The 12,885-nt window shown below is 49.9% G+C and overlaps 2 protein-coding genes across 2 annotated transcripts in view; both read left to right on the top strand.

The window, feature by feature from the left end:
* Nucleotides 1-1,424: 1,424 nt before the first annotated feature.
* On the top strand, nt 1,425-9,527 carry hypk (huntingtin interacting protein K). Its single transcript, XM_078199997.1, has 4 exons — nt 1,425-1,624; nt 3,236-3,291; nt 4,433-4,484; nt 9,129-9,527. Exons 1-4 carry the CDS (start codon nt 1,472-1,474, stop codon nt 9,222-9,224), a joined length of 357 nt encoding a protein of 118 aa, XP_078056123.1. The 5' UTR covers nt 1,425-1,471; the 3' UTR covers nt 9,225-9,527.
* A 2,066-nt stretch (nt 9,528-11,593) lies between these two features.
* serinc4 (serine incorporator 4) overlaps nt 11,594-12,885 on the top strand; it is a 36,089-nt gene continuing 34,797 nt past the window's right edge. The window contains exon 1 of the mRNA XM_078199977.1: nt 11,594-11,768. The gene's annotated coding sequence lies outside the window, so the exon portion shown is untranslated. The remainder of the gene's footprint in view (nt 11,769-12,885) is intronic.

Genomic DNA, 12,885 nt, shown 5'->3' with positions numbered 1-12,885 from the left:
TTGCCGGTTACAGCACTTCAGATTCAGAGCCAGGTACCTTTTTCAATTCGTTAAAGGTTTCATCCAATGTTGGGCAGTGAATACAAGACTTCCTCCACCCTCGTCTGGGTGAAAATGTTTTTCTTCACGTCTCCTCTAACCCTCCTGCCAATCACCGTAAAACTATGCCAAGTGGTAATTTACCCCTCAGCTAGAGTCCAGACCCCCCATAATTTTGCACACTCAATTAGGTCACCCCCTCAACCTCCACTGTACAAAAGAAACAACTCTAGCCTGACCAAACTCTCCTCAAGCCCAAGCAACATTCTTGTAAATCTCCTCTGTACTTATCAAAAATGTACAATAAATTCCAGCTGTGACCTAGCCAGCATTTTATACAATTCATAGAATCCCTACAGTGCAGAAGGTGGCCATTCAGCCCATTGAGTCTGCGCCGACTCTGACAGCATCTTACCCGGGCCCACCCTAATGCCATATATTTACCCTGCTAATCCCCCTAACCTATATATTTTGGGGTAATTTGGCACATCCTTGGACTGGAGGAGGAAACTAGAGGAAAAACACACACACACATGGGGAGAACGTGTAAACTCCACACAGTCACTCGGCCCGAATTGAACTTAGGTCCCTGACGCTGAGGGGGCTGAAGTGCTAACCACTGTACTACCCTTTCATCATTACATCCTTGCATTTGTATTCAATAACTTGTGCAATAAGGGAAAGCGTTTTATGCTGAGCTTTGACAAAGGGTCATCTGGACTTGAAACGTCAGCTCTTTTTTTCTCCTTACAGATGCTGCCAGACCTGCTGAGATTTTCCAGCATTTTCTCTTTTGGTTAGAGCATTCCATGTGCTTTCTTGACCACCTCTCCTGTCACCTGCAAAGACCTGTGGCATGCACTCCAAGGTTCCTCACTTCCTCAAACCCCCTCAATATCTTCCCCCTTCCTTGAGTATTATTCCCTTGTTATGTTCGCCCTTCCTCACCCTTTTCCAGATTGAATTCCATTTGCCATTTCTCTGGCTTCTCGGCCAAACCATTGCCCCTCCCGGCAGCATTTCCAGAGGGTGTTGGGCACCCAGACCATGGGGTCCATCAGTTACTGCTGGAGTGTTCCTAGGTTTTTGCCCCAACTTCACTGATTTGAAACGTTCCGGAAATACTTGCAGAATGTTAATGCTGCTGTGTTTTAAACAGAATTAAAATTGGATGAACAGTGAAATGAGCTAGGCGCTTATAGAGAGAGAACAATGTGCCTGAGCAACAAGGAAGCAGAACCCGGAAGGAGCTGGAGCCACGTGCTGACGCCATTTCCGGCAGCCGAGCGTGCTGACGCCATTTTCGGCCGCACAGCCCAGCGTCCTGGCGCCATTTCCGGCAGCAGGGCTGAGCAGAGCGTGCTGACGCCATTTCCGGCAGCGGAGCCGAGCGTGCTGACGCAGTTTCCGGCGGCGTGCGGGCGGCGGGCTGATGGCGGAGGCTGACGGAGACCTGGACCTGGAGAATGAGGAGACGGAGCGGCCGGCGGAGAAACCGCGGAAACACGACAGCGGCGCGGCGGATCTGGAGAGGGTGACCGACTATGCGGAGGAGAAAGAGATTCTCAGCTCGGACCTGGAGACGGTGAGGAGGGGGGGGAAATGGAGGAGGGGGGATACGGGGTGGGGGGTGGATATGGAGGAGGGGGGATACGGGGTGGGGGGTGGATATGGAGGAGGGGGGATACGGGGTGGGGGGTGGATATGGAGGAGGGGGGATACGGGGTGGGGGGAGAGGATATGGAGGAGGGGGATACGGGGTGGGGGGTGGATATGGAGGAGGGGGATACGGGGTGGGGGGTGGATATGGAGGAGGGGGATACGGGGTGGGGGGTGGATATGGAGGAGGGGGATACGGAGGAGGGGGGGATTTGGAGGAGAGGGGGGATTTGGAGGAGAGGGGATACGGGGTTGGGGGGGTGGATATCGAGGAGGGGGGATACGGGGTGGGGGAGAGGATATGGAGGAGGGGGATACGGAGGAGGAGGGGGATACGGAGGAGGGGGGGGATTTGGAGGAGAGGGGGGATTTGGAGGAGAGGGGATACGGGGTTGGGGGGTTGGATATGGAGGAGGGGGGATACGGGGTGGGGGGAGAGGATATGGAGGAGGGGGATACGGAGGAGGGGGGGATTTGGAGGAGAGGGGGGGATTTGGAGGAGAGGGGATACGGGGTTGGGGGGGTGGATATGGAGGAGGGGGGATACGGGGTGGGGGGAGAGGATATGGAGGAGGGGGGATACGATATGGAGGAGGGGGGATACGGGGTGGGGGGAGAGGATATGGAGGAGGGGGGATACGGGATGGAGGAGGGGGGATACGGGGTGGGGAGAGAGGATATGGAGGAGGGGGGATACGGGGTGGGGGGAGAAGATATGGAGGAGGGGGGATACGGGGTGGGGGGAGAGGATATGGAGGAGGGGGGATACGGGGTGGGGGGAGAGGATATGGAGGAGGGGGGATACGGGGTGGGGGGAGAGGATATGGAGGAGGGGGGATACGGGGTGGGGGGAGAGGATATGGAGGAGGGGGATACGGGGTGGGGGGGTGGATATGGAGGAGGGGGGATACGGGGTGGGGGGGGGATATGGATGTATACAGGGGAAGGATTCAGTGATGGGGGAAGGGTGTCTGGACAAAGGGTGTGTGTGATTGAGAGGTGGGGAGGTTATGGGTTCAGCGGGCTGGTGAGCAGAAAGGGTGAGTATGGAGATGGTGGAAGTGAAGGAGGGATGTTGAAAAGGGGGATCTGTTGAAGTTGGGGTGAGTTGGTGAATGGGGGCTGTCGGTAGGGTAAAAAGGGGGAGCTGATAGTATGGAGTTGGGGGATGACGGTTGGGGTTGGATGAGGAGAGGGAGATTGAATAGGGATAGGATTGAATTCTCCATGCCATTTCCCTCAAATCTCACTCCCCTGCCAGGCTTTCATTGGGACAAAGGAATTGGGAGCAGGCAGGGACTATTTGATAAAATCATGGCTGATCTGGTTGTTGGTCTCAATTCCTTCCACTTTCCTCTCTCTCTTCCCATAAGGCTTGACTCCTTTGAATATCAAAAATCTGTTTGACTCGACCCTGAATATATCAATCATGAGGAATGTGAAAGGGGAGGACACACGGCGAGGGATGTTGGGATAGAAGGCTGGGGAGGTTTTACTGTGAGTGCGGATTGTGACAGGTGTGTGTTTCCGTTCACAGGCAATGTCCGTCATTGGAGACAGAAGATCCCGGGAACAGAAGGCGAAACAGGAAAGGTCTGAATCACCTGTTCGCTGAGTGCGGGTTGTTCTGGGGGGGTTGGTGAAAGCGGGGGGAGCAGGAAGGGTGTCGGGGAGTGCGAAATGTTGCAATTTTAGTCCAGCTCCTGTCAACACACCTCTGCCTCTGCTGCCACCTCTGCCTCTGCTGCCACCTCCCCATCTGCCCATTCCGGGCTGCCACCTCCCTGTCTGGCCAATCTCTCGTGCTTAAGCTGATGCACTTATCCTCAGCTGAGCTTCAAATGGCAGCACATTTCTACCCCTAGCAGTGACTCCCTTCAGTCAATCCCACCACCTCTGAAAACAGCTATCCTGTGGTGAACTCCATTGATCTCACTGTCAGTGCGTCCACCGCTTCTCATTCCCTCACTGCCTCCAGTCTTTGATCTCTGAGAACCCCCAAAGCATTGACTCTAATATCCTCAATGTTGTTTACAGATCTCCATGGTCTTGCCCCAGCCAGCCTTGTGACCACAGTCATGCCACCTCGATCGTGCATTCCCTATTCTAATCTACAATGAATTCTCTCCACCTCACTGTCGTTGTCCTGTGGTCCCCTCACTGACTGACACCCCCGTCCTCCCCAATATCCCTACATGTTCAGAAATCATCTGTAAATGATTCCTGCCCTGGAACCACACTCTCAGTCCCTTATTGTGATCAGTGCTTAATTTCCTTCTGCACCTGATCCTCTTCCTTGGGCTGTGATTAAGGCTTTCAGACCTATCACTCAACTGAGAGGTGAAAGCTTATCAGTAAGTTGTCTTGTATCGATCAGTCTGATAATGAACGGCACGGTGGCACAGTGGTTAGCACTGCTGCTTCACAGCTCCAGGGACCCGGGTTCAATTCCTGGCCTTGGGTCACTGTCTGTGTGGAGTTTGCACATTCTCCCCGTGTCTGCGTGGATTTCCTCCCACAGTCCAAAGATGTGCGGGTTAGGTGGATTGGCCGTGCTAAATTTGCTCCTTAGTGTCAGGGGGACTCGCTAGGGTAAATACGTGGGGTTATGGGGATAGGGCCTGGGTGGGGTTGTGGTCGGTGCCGACTCGATGGGCAAATGGCCGCCTTCTGCACTGTAGGGATTCTATGATCTGTGAACTGGGGTTGATTTTTTTCCCCCTTTCCCCTGCAGGGAGAAGGAACTGGCAAAAGTGACCATCAGGAAGGAAGATGTCGAATTGATTGTAAGTCAATCCATTGTTAGCGATTGTGCAAAGCATTTTTTTGTGATTCAAGTCCCTTCACCTCCCAGCTCCATACCGAACCACGTTAAACATGGGAGGTTTCTGCTCAGTGGTAAAGTCCATTGGAGGCTAGGCAAAAAATATCCCCATGCAAAATGGGCAGCACGGTGGCACAGTGGTTCGCGCTGCTGCCTCACAGCACCAGGGACCCAGGTTCGATTCCCGGTTTGGGTCACTGTCTGTGCAGAGTCTGCACGTTCTCCCCGTGTCTGCGTGGGTTTCCTCCGGATGCTCCGATTTCCTCCCACAGTCCAAAGATGTGCTGGTTAGGTTGATTGGCCATGCTAAATTGCCCCTTAGTGTCAGGGGATTAGTAAATATGTGGGGTTACAGGAATAGGGCCTGGGTGGGATGGTGATTGGTGCAGGCTTGATGGGCCGAATGGCCTCCTGCACAGTGGGGATTCTGGGAAAATAAAATTGGCTGAGGTTCATTCTCTGTCTGGTTGCATCTGTGCTTCCACAAGTCGGATCTTCTAGCAGAGCTGATGCATTTAGGGAGAAGCTAGGTAAAGACACGAGGGAGAAAGGAATAGAAGGGTGAAATGGAGGGGAGAGGGTTATAAACACCAGCATGATGGTGGGCAGACTGGCCTGAGAGTCCTATGTAAAAATTTAAAAAATTTTTGCAAGCTCGTTACAATTATTGTGTGCTGTAAGGATTGAGGGGTTTTGCCCTATTAACTAGAAATTACACGTTCAAATCTCTTAGCGGCTTCAATCTAATTAATTCAAATTCATAACATGGAATCAAAACAAATTTGTTCATCTGTTTTAGTCTGGGCTCTCACCAGTGTCCCAAGATGTGTCGGTTACATGGATAGCCATGGTAAATGAGTGGGATTACAGGGATAGGATGGGGGAAAGGATCTGGGTAAGATACTCTGTAAGAAGTTTAACAACACCAGGTTAAAGTCCAACAGGTTTATTTGGTAGCAAAAGCCACACAAGCTTTCGAGGCTCTGAGCCCCTTCTTCAGGTGAGTGGGAATTCTGTTCACAAACAGAACTTATAAGACACAGACTCAATCTACATGAATAATGGTTGGAATGCGAATACCCACAACCAATCCAGTCCCCAAGAAACAAAACAATGGGAGTGGAGAGAGCATCAAGACAGGCCAAAAAGATGTGTATTGTCTCCAGACAAGACAGCCAGTGAAACTCTGCAGGTCCACGCAACTGTGGGAGTTACAAATAGTGTGACATAAATTCTGATTCTAGGATCGCATGATAAAGACTCAGGAGGAAAAAAGCAGAAATATTTATGTGAAATAGTGTGACATAAACCCAATATCCCGGTTGAGGCCGTCCTTGTGTGTGCGGAACCTGGCTATCAGTTTCTGCTCCGCGACTCTGCGCTGTCGTGTGTCGCGAAGGCCGCCTTGGAGAACGCTTACCCGAATATCAGAGGCCGAATGCCCGTGACCGCTGAAGTGCTCCCCAACAGGAAGAGAACAGTCTTGCCTGGTGATTGTCGAGCGGTGTTCATTCATCCGTTGTCGCAGCGTCTGCATAGTTTCCCCAATGTACCATGCCTCGGGACATCCTTTCTTGCAGCGTATCAGGTAGACAACGTTGGCCGAGTTGCAAGAGTATGTACCGTGTACCTGGTGGATGGTGTTCTCACGTGAGATGATGGCATCTGTGTCGATGATCCGGCACGTCTTGCAGAGGTTGCTGTGGCAGGGTTGTGTGGTGTCTTGGTCACTGTTCTCCTGAAGGCTGGGTAGTTTGCTGCGGACAATGGTCTGTTTGAGGTTGTGCGGTTGTTTGAAGGCAAGAAGTGGGGGTGTGGGGATGGCCTTGGCGAGATGTTCGTCTTCATCAATGACATGTTGAAGGCTCCGGAGGAGATGCCGTAGCTTCTCCGCTCCGGGGAAGTACTGGACAACGAAGGGTACTCTGTCCACTGTGTCCCGTGTTTGTCTTCTGAGGAGGTCGGTGCGGTTTTTCGCTGTGGCGCGTTGGAACTGTTGATCAATGAGTCTAGCGCCATATCCTGTTCTTATGAGGGCATCTTTCAGCGTCTGGAGGTGTCTGTTGCGATCCTCCTCATCCGAGCAGATCCTGTGTATACGGAGGGCTTGTCCGTAGGGGATGGCTTCTTTAACGTGTTTAGGGTGGAAGCTGGAGAAGTGGAGCATCGTGAGGTTATCCGTGGGCTTGCGGTACAGTGAGGTGCTGAGGTGACCGTCCTTAATGGAGATGCGCGTGTCCAAGAATGCAACCGATTCCGGAGAGTAGTCTATGGTGAGCCTGATGGTGGGATGGAACTTGTTGATGTCATCATAGAGTTGTTTCAGTGATTGTTCACCATGAGTCCAAAGGAAGAAAATGTCATCGATGTATCTAGTGTATAGCATCGGTTGAAGGTCCCGTGCGGTGAAGAAGTCTTGTTCGAACCTGTGCATGAAGATGTTGGCATATTGAGGTGCAAATTTGGTCCCCATGGCTGTTCCGTGTGTCTGGATGAAGAACTGGTTGTTGAAGGTGAAGATATTGTGGTCCAGGATGAAGCGGATGAGATGTAAAATTGCATCTGGAAACTGGCAGTTGTTGGCGCTGAGCACTGAGGCCGTTGCAGCAATGCCATCGTCATGGGGGATGCTGGTGTAGAGTGCTGAGACATGGTACATTGGGGAAACTATGCAGACGCTGCGACAACGGATGAATGAACACCGCTCGACAATCACCAGGCAAGACTGTTCTCTTCCTGTTGGGGAGCACTTCAGCGGTCACGGGCATTCGGCCTCTGATATTCGGGTAAGCGTTCTCCAAGGCGGCCTTCGCGACACACGACAGCGCAGAGTCGCGGAGCAGAAACTGATAGCCAGGTTCCGCACACACAAGGACGGCCTCAACCGGGATATTGGGTTTATGTCACACTATTTCACATAAATATTTCTGCTTTTTTCCTCCTGAGTCTTTATCATGCGATCCTAGAATCAGAATTTATGTCACACTATTTGTAACTCCCACAGTTGCGTGGACCTGCAGAGTTTCACTGGCTGTCTTGTCTGGAGACAATACACATCTTTTTGGCCTGTCTTGATGCTCTCTCCACTCCCATTGTTTTGTTTCTTGGGGACTGGATTGGTTGTGGGTATTCGCATTCCAACCATTATTCATGTAGATTGAGTCTGTGTCTTATAAGTTCTGTTTGTGAACAGAATTCCCACTCACCTGAAGAAGGGGCTCAGAGCCTCGAAAGCTTGTGTGGCTTTTGCTACCAAATAAACCTGTTGGACTTTAACCTGGTGTTGTTAAACTTCTTACTGTGTTTACCCCAGTCCAACGCCGGCATCTCCACATCATAAGATACTCTGTCGCAGACTCGATGGGCTGAATGGCCTCTTCTGCATTGTAGGGATTCTATGATTCTGGCGGCTCTTTTAAGGAGTTATCCAGTTAGCCTCACTACCCTGCTGTTCCCTATAGTCATGCAGTTATTGCCCCTTGAAATATTAATTGAATTTGATAGTTACTATTGAGTCTGCTTTCATCACCAGGTCAAAAGCTCCACAACATGAACCCATATCCAATGTTTTTTACTGACAATTTCTTAGAAATGCCACCTTGCAGATATACCATTAAACCGAGGCTTCGTCTGCCAGTTCAGCTGGCTTTGAAGAATCCGTGACATGCAGGGAGATCTTGTGGCTTTTTCTGGAGCCGAGAGGCTGAAGTTTTTGACAGCAATCAGTTGATTAAAAAATGTGCATGCTGGTCTGAAGTGTTACCACATTAGAATAATGCAGGGAATTCTTAACTTCATAGAATCTTGTGACAAGAGAGAGGCCATTCGGCCCCATTGTGATTAGGGCAGCATGGTGGTTAGCGCTGCTGCCCCACAGCTACCGGGACCCGGGTTCAATTCCTGCCTTGGGTCACTGTCTGTGTGGAGTTTGCACATTTTCCCCGTGTCTGCGTGGCGTTCCTCCGGGTGCTCTGGTTTTCTCCCACACTCCAAAGGTGTGCAAGTTAGGTGGATTGGCCATGCTAAATTGCCCCTTAGTGCCCCAAGATGTGTAGGTTAGATGGATTGGCCATGGTAAATTAGTGGGGTTACAGGGATAGGGTGGGGAAAAGGACTTGGGTAAGATACTCTATCGGAGAGTCGATGTAGACTCGATGGGCTGAATGCTGGCTTCTGCATTGTAGGGATTTTATGATTCTGGCGGATCTTTGAAGGAGTTATCCAGTTAGCCTCACTACCCTGTTCTTCCCTATAGTTATGTATGTTTTGCCCCTTCAAATATTGAATTGTAAGTAGTCCCACAACACCAGGTGACTCACCTGATGAAGGACTGGCGCTCCGAAAGCTCGTGTTACCAAATAAACCTGTTGGACTTTAACCTGGTGCTGTGAGTCTACTTACTGTACCTACCCCAGTCCAACGCCGGCAACTCCACAATATTGCATTTGAAAGTTACTATTGAGTCTGCTTTCATCACCTGATCATGAAACCTCAGTATATTAGAAATAATGTCTCCTACAGAGCATGTCCAACACAAGCCACTGACGGTGAGGGGAAACCACTTGAAAGCCAACTCCATGACGTATTTGTTGTAATCTTTCTCCAGATGAATGAGATGGAGATCTCTCGAAATGCAGCCGAGCGTGGTCTACGCGAGCATTTGGGAAATGTTGTCGAAGCTCTGATAGCCCTCACTGACTGAGGTCACAGCGTGTTTGACGGGACTGTCTCGGACATGTTGGTGAGGGGCCGGGGAGGGGGGGGGAATGCAAAGAGATTGGGGGAAAGAGTTGGATGGAATTGGAGGTCCATCCACCCTGTGCAAGCACTGCCCACTGTTTGGTGACGGGATTGGGATGGCTTCAGTGGAGTGAATACTTCGCTGGTGCAAGCGCGACTCAAGATCCAACGCTGAATCGGGAAGATGGGCAAAACCTTCCGAGTGGGAAGGAATCGGACTCAAAACTTGAATCAATAAAATACAAGCTCACTTATTCAAACCAGACCCTGATGTGTCCTTACTTTCGGAGATTACAGAGTGGGGAGGGAGACCAGTCTCTGTGAAGAATGCATCCGTCCAACATTTGCCTTTTACCCTTTTGAAACCATAACTTCTGTTCCATCTCAAGGGAATTTAAGGTAATATTCTAGGCCTCCTTTTTCACTTTCTTTTTAACCTTATAGAACAGTACAGCACAGAACAGGCCCTTCGGCCCACGATGTTGTGCCGAGCTTTATCTGAAACCAAGATCAAGCTATCCCACTCCCTATCATCCTGGTGTGCTCCATGTGCCTATCCAATAACCGCTTAAATGTTCCTAAAGTGTCCGACTCCACTATCACTGCAGGCAGTCCATTCCACACCCCAACCACTCTCTGCGTAAAGAACCTACCTCTGATATCCTTCCTATATCTCCCACCACGAACCCTATAGTTATGCCCCCTTGTAATAGCTCCATCCACCCGAGGAAATAGTCTTTGAACGTACACTCTATCTCCCCTTCATCATTTTATAAACCTCTATTAAGTCTCCCCTCAGCCTCCTCCGCTCCAGAGAGAACAGCCCTAGCTCCCTCAACCTTTCCTCATAAGACCTACCCTCCAAACCAGGCAGCATCCTGGTAAATCTCCTCTGCACTCTTTCCAGCGCTTCCACATCCTTCTTATAGTGAGGTGACCAGAACGGCACACAATATTCCAAATGTGGTCTCACCAAGGTCCTGTACAGTTGCAGCATAACCCCACGGCTCTTAAACTCCAACCCCCTGTTAATAAAAGCTGTTAATAACCTTGTTAAAACCTTTTACTCTGGTTGAAAAAATAAAGTTTCTCTGGTCTTTACCGTAATGTAGTCCCTCAAACCGAGGTGGCACAATGGTTAGCACTGCTGCTTCACAGCGCCCAGGGACCTGGGTTCGATTCCCGGCTTGGGTCACTGTCTGTGTGGAGTTTGCACGTTCTCCCCGTGTCTGCGTGGGTTTCCTCCGGGTGCTCCGGTTTCCCCTCTGTCTAAAAGACGTGCTGGTTAGGGTGCATTGACCTGAACAGGCGCCAGAGTGTGGCGACTAGGGGAATTTCACAGTGGCTTCATTACTTGTGACACTAATAAATAAACTTTTTTTTCCCTGCTCTCTGCACCAGTTGGAGTATTTTCCTCGTGTCTGCATGGGCACAATCCTCGGTGCGGTCTGTCGGACCAGAGCTGTGCAGTTTGAACAGGATGTTTACCATCCTGGTTATGTTCGGGTCCCTTTTGTTTTGGCTGCACAGTATCTAATCCAAGATTCTTTGATTTTATTCCATCTCTGCTAAACCACGATTATCCTATGGGCCAACACAGAGGCAGGTCCCCTCACCTTTAGCTGGACTCGTTATCTAGACTCAGTCTTTCAGAAAGCACTTGACAGGATTGTGAACAGGAGAAACGTATGGGAGTGTGGCCAATTGAGAAACTGCATAGAAAAAGCACTGGAACAGGGACGTGCCATTTCACTGGTTGAGGCCATTCCGCGGTTCAGTGAGACCATGGCAGATCTGTGACCAAACTCCACAAATAAATGTCTGCACCATTTTAAAAAAAAAAGACCTTTTGGGTAATAAAAGGATAACAAAAGGACGGCAACAGTGGTTGGCACTGCTGCTTCACGGCGTCAGGGTTCGATTCCTGGCTTGGGTCACTGTCTGTGTGGAGTCTACACATTCTCCCCATGTCTGCATGGGTTTCCTCCAGGTGCTCCGGTTTCCTCCCACAGTCCAAATGACGTGCTGGTTGGATGCATTGGCCGTGCTAAATTCTTCCTCAGTGTACCCGAACAGTGTGGCGACTAGGGGATCTTCACAGTAACTCCATTGCAGTGTTAATGTAAGCCTCCTTGTGACTAATAAATAAAACTTTAACTTTTAAAAATCTCATTGATCTCAGATTTAAAATTATTATTTGACGTGGTGCTGTTGTTCCAAACTTCTTCTGCCTTTTGTGTGTTTCTTGTCTTCTCCCCTGAAGGAACTGGCTCTATTTCTTAGTCTATTTCCCTTAGTCCAACCAACAGGAATCATTTCTTTCTGTTTAAGGAAAGGTGCCAGGTCTAGAAAGCTCTCAGTGGTTGGAGATGTGTGGTGGTGACACACAGGTTTTTCGAAGGCTGCTATTCATCAATAATTTGAAACTGAAATTCAGGTCTTGCGGTGCAACAGGCCTCTTGAACCAGCAGCTGTGGTTTTCGAGTCCCACCCTCGGCCAAGGCAGGTGAGTTCGTAATGCAACTAAACAGGCTGAGTATCAACCTGCAAATCCGTCCAACACCTGCTGGTGGTAAGAGTGGGAGAAATTCCTGATCAGAAGTTGGAACCTCTGCCATCACAATCCATAATTCTGGACTACAATCCTTGTATGATGTGGAGGCAACAGAAAAGTGGAGTTGAGGGAACAATCAGATCGGTTGCGATCTTATTGAATGGTGCAGCAGGCTGGGAGTGTCCTGTCCCTAGTTCTTGTGCAAAGCAGCAAATATTACTAAAATCGGAAGTACAGTGTCTAATACTGAGGACAAAAGGAAGGGTATTAAAGTTGTGGACCGGACAGAAAAATCTGTTGGGTGCAATTTAGTGTTAGTGAATGTGAGGCAGCAGGTTTTTGGCCAGCAAGGTGAACAACGGTGGAATAAATGCACTGGAAGAGCAGAGCGATTTGGGGTCAGGTTTTACACAATATTAAAAGGAACTGTTCATGGTGGCACAGTGGGCTAGCACTGCTGCCTCAGCACCGAGGACCCGGGTTTGATTCCCAGCTTGGGTCACTGTGCGGAGTCTGCACGTTCTCCCCGTGACTGCATGGGTTTCCTCCGGGTGCTCCGGTTTCCTCCCACAGTCTGAAAGATGTGCGGGTTAGGTGGATTGGCCGTGCTAAATTGCCCCTTAGTGTCAGGGGGACTAGCTAGGGTAGGTGCATGGGGTTATCGGGGATAGGGCCTTGGTGGGGTTGTGGTCGGTGCAGACTCAATGGGCCGAATGGCCTTCTGCACTGTAGGATTCTATGATTTAAGTGGGTGACTATGGATCACTGGGTGTAGTGATGAAAGTATAGGCGATAAAAATTAGGCCATAATGGGGCCTAATCTTCATGCGTAATGTGCAATCCAGATGGTGCACAAGGGGTTAAGTGAAAATTCAAAATCCCGGTGAAATGCCACATATGAATAATATTAAAGCAGAGAGAATCCTAAAGATTGAAATGATGAACTAATGGAACAGAGATAATAGGTTTTCAGTGACAGTGTGTTCTTGAACAAGGGGGAAAGGTTGCATGTAAAGAACTCAGACCTCCGTACACAAAGATTGAGAGGCTGTGGAGTTAGTGATTGAAG

Source organism: Mustelus asterias, chromosome 29 (genome assembly GCF_964213995.1).
Source record: "Mustelus asterias chromosome 29, sMusAst1.hap1.1, whole genome shotgun sequence".
In the NCBI taxonomy this organism is placed as follows: domain Eukaryota; kingdom Metazoa; phylum Chordata; class Chondrichthyes; order Carcharhiniformes; family Triakidae; genus Mustelus; species Mustelus asterias.
Note: the sequence above shows the minus strand (reverse complement) of the source record. Positions and strands in the feature narration are given on the sequence as shown.